The sequence below is a fragment of the Tenrec ecaudatus genome, chromosome X (assembly GCF_050624435.1).
Source record: "Tenrec ecaudatus isolate mTenEca1 chromosome X, mTenEca1.hap1, whole genome shotgun sequence".
Classification (NCBI taxonomy): domain Eukaryota; kingdom Metazoa; phylum Chordata; class Mammalia; order Afrosoricida; family Tenrecidae; genus Tenrec; species Tenrec ecaudatus.
In genome coordinates, this window is record NC_134548.1 from 167,423,823 (window position 1) to 167,434,193 (window position 10,371).

General features: G+C 54.0%; 1 protein-coding gene and 1 pseudogene across 1 annotated transcript; one reads left to right on the forward strand and one right to left on the reverse strand.

The window, feature by feature from the left end:
* Positions 1–3,592: 3,592 nt before the first annotated feature.
* EMD (emerin) lies at positions 3,593–5,454 on the reverse strand. The gene is made up of 6 exons (XM_075539174.1): positions 5,164–5,454; positions 4,941–5,075; positions 4,764–4,841; positions 4,490–4,647; positions 4,209–4,258; positions 3,593–4,128 (listed from the first exon to the last, which is right to left on the reverse strand). The coding sequence occupies exons 1-6, from the start codon at positions 5,243–5,245 to the stop codon at positions 3,807–3,809; spliced, it is 825 nt and encodes a 274-aa protein (XP_075395289.1). The 5' UTR covers positions 5,246–5,454; the 3' UTR covers positions 3,593–3,806.
* A 1,627-nt stretch (positions 5,455–7,081) lies between these two features.
* Positions 7,082–7,430, forward strand: LOC142434926 (10 kDa heat shock protein, mitochondrial pseudogene; annotated as a pseudogene).
* The last annotated feature ends 2,941 nt before the right edge of the window (positions 7,431–10,371 follow it).

Genomic DNA, 10,371 nt, shown 5'->3' on the forward strand with positions numbered 1-10,371 from the left:
AAAATCACCCACCAGAAAGGAGGAAGGTCAAAGGAAACAGAGGAATAGTCTAGGAAGCAAAGCTATGGATAGAGGTGTAAACATAGGTTTGCACTTATGTAAATATATTAATTCATAAAGATAGAAGTATTGGCATACGTACATATATTTATATGGCAATGCATTGAGGAAGTGGACGGACTTTGGGCCTCTGCTCAAGCCCTCCCTCAATGCAAGAGCACTTTGTTCTAACAACCTGGCATTCATTCTGTGATGCTCACCCTCCAGACAAGATTGCTGAAGACAAAATGGGTGCACCAGCAAATGTGGTGAAGAAAGTTGATGGTGCCTGGCTATCAAAAGATATAGCGTCTGGGGTCTTAAAGGCTTGAAGTTAAACAATCGGCCACCTAGCAGAGAAGCAACCAAGCCCACATGGAAGAATCACATCACAAGTGTGATTATGAGGTGTCCACGGGATCAGGTTAACAGGCATCAGAAGACCCAAAGCAAACACAAAGCATATGTTGAGAACGAGGGACAGTGGGTGAAGCAGAGCCCCCAAACCCATCTGTAGACAATGGGACATCCTCTCACAGAAGGGTTGGAAGAGATGTGTCAATAGCACAGATGAAACACACCATATTCCTCTGGTTCCTTGAGGTTTCCTCACCCACCACTATGATGACCGCAGTCCTGCCTTCCACTTCAGGCTAGACACAGGTACAGATAAGAGCTCGATGCATGGAATACAGGTCAGATAAACTTCTCAGGAACAGAACCAGGAGGGTAGGGGGAAGGTGGGGAGAGGAGGGTGGAAGAAACCATGGTGGAAGGAAGACAGTAGGTGTAAGATATGACAATAATAATTTATAATGTATCAAGGAGTCATGAGGGTGGGAGGGAGAGGGAGGTAAAAAGAGCGGATACCAAGGGCTCAAACAAAATGTAAATATTTAGCAAACAATGATGGCAACATATGTACAAACATGCTTGATACAATTGATGTACAGATTGTTATAAGAGCTGATGTATGGATGGTTACATTTGTTACAAGAGCTGTAAGAGCCCTCAATAGAATGTTTTTTTAAAAAAAAATAAAACCTGGAGGGTTTCAAAGTTGGAACTTTAAATAAATAAATAGATAGATAGATAGTCACCCAGAATCCCATGCTGCCCCAGAGCCTGGCCACTTCTTCCCCACAACAGACAGCTGTGTGCCCAAAACAGTGCCCCGTAGCTTCTGCTGCAATCTTCCACTCTGGGCCCCCCATCTTCCCAGGGCACCCTTGGGCAACAAGGCTAGATGAGAGGCCACAGAGGCAGGGTGTTTTTGCAGTATGAGACTCCCTCCAGCACCTCCTTGGCCTTGGTGGTGGGGACGGATGGAGCCACGAGGGCTCAGGGCCCGCCCGTCCTGACACTTTGGCTGGCACTCAGCAGAGACACTGTCTTCCAAGCTACTTTGATGGACCCCAATTTGGGTGAAGACGTTGGCTGGGCAAAGGCTGCTTCCCTGGGGTCTGCTTCAGGAGTGAACCCAATCTCCCCATAGCAGTGTTGCTTCTGACCTCTGGGCTGGGCACAAAGGGGGAGATGGGTCCTGGGTACAGGTCACATCTTGTCACTGCCCTCCTCACTCAGCTAGGTGGTGTGATATGGTGATGTGGTGACAACACCCCCTGTGGACAAGTGTGCTCTTCCAGGGCCCAGGCACCACCATCCTCAGCCCCCCAGCCTCCCACTACACCAGTGACCCAACCCTATGATGCACACCTGCCACCACTTCGCTGCAGCCTCACAGCCCCTCTGCCCAACCCCGTAGCAATGCCAGAGACTGCTGTCTCAGTGCTAGATATATAATATTTATATATCTCAACTGTACAATTGTGCTTACTGAACCTGTGATTAGTGGTGGGGGCTGGCACCACCAACTCAAACCACACCTGACAGTGTCCATCCCTGGGGATGAGGGCTGGAGGTCCAGCAGGACTGGGATTTTTCCATTTGCCCTTTGCCCCTGCCCCACTGGTGGCAAGGGGGGACACTGTGTCTGTGGAGATGGTATGGCATCTGCCAGTCGTCCTGTACTGGGAGCTAAGGGGAACTCCTGTTGGTGCTCGTCCTCAGCTGCTGTACTCAGCTTTGCCATGGGACCCAGGCAGGCTGCCGGCCAGTGGTGGCCCTCCGGGCACTGGCCCAGTTGCCCTGTGCTCCAGCGGAGGGGAGCAGGTTTCCTGGGAAGGGCAAAGCGGTACTTGTAGGGGCCCTCTGGTGGCAGCCCTCTGGGGAGCCTGCTGCAGCCCTTGTGGCAGGTGGGAACTGCAGTCCTGGCTTTGTCTGGGCCCTGAGCCTGTGTCCTGGCCTCAAGGGCACTATAGGGCGGGGGAAAACCACTGACCTCTAGAATTGAGGGGCCCAAGAGGCTGAGACCAGCAGCAAGCTGGTGGGGCCCTGGGAGCCCTGAGCCCCTAGGAGAAATGGGGCCGGGCCCTTGAAGAGCCTTGGAAAAAAAGGTTGGAGCTGCTGTACGTCCAAGGAAAGAAAGCTGGAATGTTCTAGAGGCCCAGAGCACTCAGGAGCTCTCAGGTAGGGCAGCAGCTGTGGGAAAGGCACAGTGCACAGGGATGAACACTAGTTATGAGCCAGACCAGGCTCCCCTGAGGGGGTCTGTCCCCTGCCCTGTAAGGACTACAGGCCCCTGCTCCTCTCGCTTTCATGCCCCTCCTCCACACAACCGCTGCAGAGGTTCAGTGTCACCCTCACCAAATGCCTCCAGGGTCCAGTAGACTCCTACCCGGCCTAGCCACTTCCCACTGCCAGGCTCCAGCCGGCCATGAGGGGGGAACTGGGCGGGGCTGCTTCCTTGTCCCTGCTTTCCTGATACTGGCTTAGGGGCTAGTGGGGGTTGTGTTCTCAGTGCCTCCTAAGTGCAGCCCTACCCCACCTTGGTTCATCCCCCACTCACCACACACAGACTCACAGCTCAACCCCACAGACCTGAAATGACGAAGGTCGAGGATGTGCCCGTGGGCACTGCACAGGGGCTGTGCCAGGTAAGACAACCTGGGTCAGCCGAGGGCAACTGTTTACAAGGCACTAATTCGAGGCTAGGAGGAACTAATGCTGGGGCCACACCTCTTCAGGGAAGGCCTGGGCAGGGGGCACCACCAGGTGTCTTGTCTGCTGGCCTAGGGGATCAGAGTCCCTATGTAGGAATGGACCACCTGGCCTGGGTTCACATACTGAGCAACCTTCCAGACAGGGTTTCCTAGAGTAGAGAAGATGAGAAACCCTGGAGGAGTGACACCTGGTGTCCAGGGAGGAGGTAGCACTTCCCCAAGGCCATTTCCTGTTTCTGGGCAAATCCTCCCACAAGGCACCCATGTGAGGAGACAACCACCCCGAACCAGCCTGGTGCTGACCTTGTGCTGCCAGGTGCATGCTCTGTGTGCTGTCAGGCCGGGTGGTTGGGTGCCTGGTGACATGAGGGTATGAGCCAGGGACGGAATCCACCAGACAACATACACATCCCTGGGGGCAGCACTCGAGCCCTGCACCAGAGTGACTGGAAGTTGTACCAGCCTGCTACTATACAGAAAGAGCCAACACGTTGAAAATGAAGTCTTTTAATTGTGTTCATGAAAACCAAGTGTTTTTGGTTAATCCCCTGCCTCAAAGGTGACTAGCAGTAGGCATACGTAGTGAGGACGGTAGTGTCCGCCCCCTCCAGAGCCAGGCCACCAGGCCAGCTAGAACACTTAAGTCCCCCATCCCACCCCCCACTAAAGCAGTCAGCCTTCCAAGGAGGGCTGGCCTCCAACCCCTCAGGGGTTGGCCAGGAAACGGCTGCAGTCCTCCTTCTGCATAGAACGGTACAGGAAAGCCATAAAGGCAGCAAAGGCTAAGGCAACAAAAAAGAACTGGCCCCAGAGCGGGACCTGGAAGGTTGCGCCCGCGGCCTGCTGTTCTGGACGGATGGCTGGGCGGGTGAGCCACAAAGGTGCAGAGGAGGAGGACGATGAGGTGGAGGAGGTTGAAGAGGTAGAAGTGCTAGTAGGATAATAGGATGGACTCAGGGAGCCTCTGGAGCCCAGGCGGTAGTGCAGTACGTCCTGGTAGGCGCAATCCCGCATACATGGACAGTTCCTGGAGCAGAAGAGGGTGCAGACAGGTAGGTCAAGAGCGTCTCCCCGCAGCCCCCAGCCCTGGCCCACCCCATGACTTACCCATCTTTTCCTTCCTCTTCAGAAGAAGTGAACATCAAATCTTCTCGCACCTAGAGAGGGTAAGACCCTGTCACTCCACAGTCTACACTCTGCGCTTTGGGCTCTGTGACTGTCCCATCACCCCCTCCTCCCCAGGGACCCTGAGAGCAGTGTCCGACATTCTGGGCAAGAGTCAGTTCCAGTCCAACAGCTCTAAGGTTCCCCCAGAGTAGGGCCCCTGGGCACCCCTGTCTGGCAGCCACCACTTCCACCCAGGTCTAGTCCCCTTCACGGTCAGTCACCAGGAGCGAGGATGGGGACTGGAGAAAACTTGTGGTGCCCACTGACTCCGGTTCCTCGCAGGTCCTGCTGCTCACACAGCTCTCCTCGTAGTAGTCCGCCACCTGGACGACGTCCTCGTAGTCGTTGTCTTCATCATCGTCCTCCTCAGTATTATAGCCTTGGGGAAGGGGGCAGCGGTGGTGGGGCTGGCACCCTCCCTGAGTCAGGAGCCTCCAGGGGCTCTCTCCACCACTTCCCCCGTGGGGCTCAACCCGCCCCCTCGGGCCACCTTACCCCGTCTCTGATACAGTAACGCGTCTTCTTTCTTGGGCATATCATACTTATCGGAGTCAGTATACGTCGATTCTACATCTGATGGGCAGGGGACCGGGTCAGGGGATCGTTTGCCCGGGATCTCCCCTGCCAGCCCACCGCCCCCACCCCACCCACTGTGACCAGTGAGGGCCTCACCTGAAATTCTACTGGTGGATTGAGATGAAGAACGGTGTGATGTGGAGGGGTAGGAGGACGAGTTCCGGGATGACAGTCTCCGTCTCAGGCTCTCATACTCAAAGATCTTCTTCTCGTACAGCTTTCGCGTGGAGCCTGGCCAAGCACAAGGATGGCGCTCAGGGCTCGGACGGGGCCCGGTAGGGGGTCGCCCGCCGCCCCGTCCCCCGCCGAACCGCCGTACCCACGACGGGCCCGTGCGGGATATTGTACTGGCGCAGCACAGACACCAGCTCCGAATCGGACAGCCCTTCGTAGTCGTCCATGGCGCGGCCAGCCCGGAACCCACGCAAGGGCCGTAGCGGCCTGGCGGAGACCGCCAACAACGGCCGCGATGCTCGGCGGCAAAAAGAACAACGAGAAGCCAGCGGCAGAGTGATGGTGCCCAGGTCTGGGCAGCTCGTACGCCGCTGGGAGGACAGCCTGCGAGAGTTCGACGGGTACAGACTAATCGGAATGTGGAAGCCAAGTGGAGATGGGCGGGACTTGTGAACACATCGTCACAAACGGACGGGGTTGGGCCACAGACAGGGGCGGGCCTTACGTCAGTCAAGGCAGTTGAACTGGGCGGGCCTGGGAACGCGACGAAGGGACGGGATTAGGCAAATGAGGGGCAGGGGCGGAGCCTGCGCGCCTACTGAGGCTGCGCAGACCTGTCTGGAAGGGGAAGCGCAGAGGGGCTGCCTGCCGGGGGGGAAAGGGCGGGGCTGGCCATCACAGACGTCACACACTAGCGCGTTCGGTCTAAAGAGGGGCGGGGCCTGTGCGCCAGCGGAACCGGCAGAAACCGGCCAGGGCCAGGGCCTGGGAGCAAGGCGGGCTGAGCTCCCGAAAAAGGGGCGAGGTTGGCGAGCGAAAAAATCACGCACCGCCCATTTGCACTAGCCATACTGGGCGTGACCCTGAGCGCTATCCAGACCTAGCAGGCGCGCCCAAGCAGTCACATGGGTCCCCGTTCGGGTCCCTGCACCCATCCCCGGCGTCGGCGCCTGGGTACCTAGGAAAAGACCAAGGACCCAGAGCAGACCCTTGGTGCTAGCGCTGACCAGGGCCAGCCTCCCCTCCGAGGCCCCTGCGTGGAGAGCGACAGGGAACAGCCCACAGGCCGGCCACTTCCCAAGCCTTTGTCCTGGCCGGCCCAGGCAGGGAGTCTTCAGACCCCTTGCCTTCCCACATGGGCGGCACCCACCACCGCCTCCCTGCCTGCTTGCCAGGGGAGGAAGTGGGGCACTGGGCCAGGAGGCTGCCAACAGGCGTTCCAGGAGCTCTCAGCCAGCCCTCTAAGGGGCCAGGCGTGCCAGTGGGCCTTGGCAGAGGACAGGATGCAGTGTGCGAGTGGGGATGATGGAGTGAGGCCGACTGCCCGCACCTCACCACCTACCTGTGGGACTGGGCGGGAAGGAGGGCACAGGGGCTTGGTCTCCTGACACATTGACCTCTAACTGAATGCCACCCAGCAGAGTTGGAGTGTAGTCTCCCAGAACCAGGGGTTTAAGCTGGGTCAATGGGGCAAGCAATGGAGTGTGGGTAGGAAGAGGTGAGGCCATGGTAGGAGAGGGCTGTCTAGTGCAGTGACGAATGGACAGTCTTGTTCAAAGCTATCCTCATGATGTGTGGGGCCGACTGAGGGGCTTCCATGGGTGTGTGATAGGAAGAAAGGGCGAGCCCTGGGCTGGGCAAGGGAGGAGGTGGCCCTGTGGGCTGGGGACTAAGCAGAGGCTGCTCTGGGACTCTTGAGTTTTGGCAAGATGAGAGTGCAATGCTGGCCCCTCTCCCAGAGTCCTTGCGCGCTTACAGCCTGCTTGGTCCTCCCTCATGCCACCCCTCCCAGGCTGATGCAAGCTGTTTCCTTATGAGGTCAAGGAATTCTAGGTTTGCCTTCTCCCTAAGGAGCACTCCCCGGCACCTACCTGGGCACTCTGCCTGAAGGTCCCCTCTTTGCCCCCATGCAAGGTTCCCTCCACATAAGACACAAAAAAGCTGAACCGTGGATGGTCACCCTGTGCCCACCCAGTGGGCACTGGGAGCCTAAGCCCAGCCCCTTGGCTCTGGGTGCAGTGGTGTAGCTTGAGAGGAGTACTTGCTGCGACCACCCAACCGTCATGGCAGGATAAGCCTTTCGAAAGTTTCTTCCCCTCGTTGACGGAGTATTGGTAGAAAGGAGTTAAAGGGGGTATTATACTTCCAGAAAATTCTTAAGGAAAAGCCCTGCACGCAATAGTAGTAGTTGTTGGGTCTAGCTCGAAAGGAAAGGGTGGAGAGATTCAACCAGTGCATGTGAAAGTCGGAGATAAAGTTCTCTCTGCAGATGAAGGCACCAAAGCCGCTCTAGGTGACAAGGGTTATTTCTTATTTCGAGGTGGTGACATTCCTGGGAAGTATGTGGACCACTATTGAAATGGCATCATGTGAAGCTGCCCGTTCCATTGACGTTCTGAAATCTTTCCTCATGTAAATAATCCCCATGTGTCTCTTTTATAATAAACTCATGATACACGGTGTCTAGAAAGAAAGAAAGAAAAGCAAAACAAGTTTCCAACTCACAGTGACCCCAGGTATCGCAGAAGGAAACACTGCCTGATCTTGTGCCATCCTCACAATGGTTGTTCTGTTGGAGCCCATGGTTCCATTCACTGTGTCCATCCATCTCGTCTAGAGTCTTCCTTTTTTTTTCACTGTCCCTCTACTTTACCAAGCAGGATGTCCTTCTCCAGACCCTGATCCCTCCTGAGAACATGTCCACAATATAGGAGATGCACTCTTGTCATCCTCTCTTCTAAGGAGCATTTTGGCTGCGCTTCTCTCAAGGCAAATGTGTCCACTCTTCTGGCCGTCCATGGTGAATTCAGTCTCTTCACCAGCGCCATCATTCACAGGCCTCCAATCTCAAGTCTTCCTGATCCATTACCCAGCTCTCACATGCACACGAGGCCATTGAGAATGCCATGGCCTGGGTTAGGTGCACCTCAGTCTCCAAGGTGACATCTTTACTTTTGAACATTTTTTGTCATGTAGTGATGGCGTCCCCTCAAAATATGTGTCCACTAGGTTGGGCCACGACTCTCCCTGGTTTAGCACTTATTTATTGATGAGATAATTCTGTATGATGTGGTCATATAATCAGATGCCCAAAGATTAGGGTGGGGATGTAATGCCCTTCAATCAATCACAGCCCTGATCTGATGTAAGGGACAGTCTCCTGGGGGTGTGGTCTGCTTCCCCTTTTATCTTAGAGGAGTGCGAAGAAGACAGAAGTAAACCTCAGCAAAAGAGCCAGGTGTGGGATTTGTCCTTTGGATCCAGAGGCCCTGTGCTGGGAAACTTCTAGACTCAGGAGAAGATTAATGCCAAGACATAGGTACATCTCTAAAGACTGCAGGGCCCACAGATGCTGAAAGGAGACTAGGACCTACCTCTAGTACCAGCTGATAAGATCAGGTGCCCTGACATTGATCTTCCACTTGTGGTCTTTCTGTTAGAGCAGCCCCTGAGAACTAAGAGGCCTTTTGCATCAGATTTGCCTTGTTTTGTTTTTTTGCATCATGTTTTTGGGGGCTCATACAACTCTTATCACAATCCATACAGACATCAATTGTATAAAGCACATTTGTACATTCATTACCCTCATCATTTTCAAAACATTTGCTCTCTATATGAGCCCCTGGCATCAGCTCATTTCCCCCCCTCCCTCCCCACTTGCCCCTCCATCAGGAACCCTTGATATTTTATAAATTATTATTTTCTCATATCTTATACTGTCTGACATCTCCCTTCACCCACTTTTCTGTTGTCTGTCCCCCAGGGAGGAGGTTATATGTAGATCCTTATAATCGGTTCCCCCTCTCTACTCCAGCCTCCCTCCACCCTCCCGGTATCGCCACTCTCACCACTGGTCCTGGATTCCCTGTGTTTCCAGTTGCTATCTGTACCAGTGTACATCCACTGGTCTAGTGAGATTTGTAAGGTAGAACTGGGATCATGATAGTGGAGGGGAGGAAGCATTTAGGAACTAGAGGAAAGTTGTATGTTTCATCGTTGCTACACTGCACCCTGCCTGGTTCATCCCCTCTCTGATTTGCCTTGTTTTTCAACAATGCCTTCAATGCAGTGGAACTACAGGCATAGGATCTGCAGCCCACATTTGAGGCCGGGTACATAATTACATCCATAACAGATGATTTCTGTGCAGTGAATTGTACAACTTGCAATCCCAGCAAAATCGAAAGAGGGAAAAAATACTTCACCATAAACACATTTCTCAGCATCCATATATACAAGGGGACTTCAAAAGCTTCATGGACAAATGGAATGGAAAGATTATGGGATCCTCCCACGAAACCCCTTCACACAGAGACCGTTGTCCACCTGACAACTAATACTCTAAGAAGAGGGGTTTTCTTAAAATATTAAAAGACCCTTATGTTTCTTTGCATGATTAAAGAGCATCTGGGTTTTGATTGCTTTTCAAATGTACTGAAGCATTGCTTGTTGTCAGATAACAACATTGCGACAATCAATACGAAAGCAGTGACTGGTCAGCTGAAGAAAGGTCTCTCACGGAGTTCATTGGGTTCGACCCCTGGCTCACCTCGGTTCATCTCGAAACTTGCTGGGATGGCAGATAGAAGAATGCAGGTGCAGATGCCTTTACTATAATTGTTACCAAGGATACCTGATGCTGTCATTGCAGTCAAACCTGGAAGAAGCAGAGAAAACCACAAATGGGGTGTGTGCGTGTGTGTGTGTGTGTGTGTGTGTGTGTGTGTGTGTTGGGGGGCAGTAGTAAAGGGAGGTTTCCAATGGAGCTGGAACGCTAGTCCCTCTGTGCAAAGACCCCATCTCTTGTGCTCCCCTCCACTCTAGGACTCCTGGCTGGACTGGGGTGGCCAGGAGTTCTAGCACAGCCCCCTCCTGGGTGTGTGAGTTTCCATCTTGGAGTTCAGGCTGCTCCCTTATCTAATGAAGATAGCCCGCTGGTGGGGGCAGAAGGGAGGGAGCCCCTAGCACTGTTAGGAAGCACCCACTAAAGGTCAAGGTGTGAAAGGTCATTGTAAGATCAATGTAGATCCAAAACTCACGGCCACCAAGTACATGTTGACTCATAACCACTCTGCGTAGGGTTTCCCAGGCTGTGAAACATTCCAGGAGCACACAGCCTCATCTTTCCTACATAAAGCAGCTGGTGGGGTGGAATCCCTGACCTTATGGTTAGCTGTCCCACACTTACCTGACAGCACCAGCAAGACTCCTCCAATGACTTTATTTGGTAGGTTGTGACCCAACTCTTTCCTTCCTTACACCCTCCCTCCTTCCCGCCTTCCCTTCCTCCCCTCCCACCTTTCTCTGGCATTCTTCCTTTCTTTTAGCCACCCCTACCTCTTACCCTTTCTCT

What these genes read in the sequence shown, in the direction of transcription:
- EMD (XM_075539174.1), bottom strand. Translation starts at nt 5,245, where the DNA reads ATGGACGACTACGAAGGGCTGTCCGATTCGGAGCTGGTGTCTGTGCTG. An exon ending in GTTACTGTATCAGAGACGGG is followed by an intron (nt 4,648 to 4,763) that starts GTAAGGTGGCCC and finishes CCCTTCCCCAAG; the next exon opens with GCTATAATACTGAGGAGGAC. An exon ending in GAAGAGGAAGGAAAAGATGG is followed by an intron (nt 4,129 to 4,208) that starts GTAAGTCATGGG and finishes CTTCTGCTCCAG; the next exon opens with GAACTGTCCATGTATGCGGG.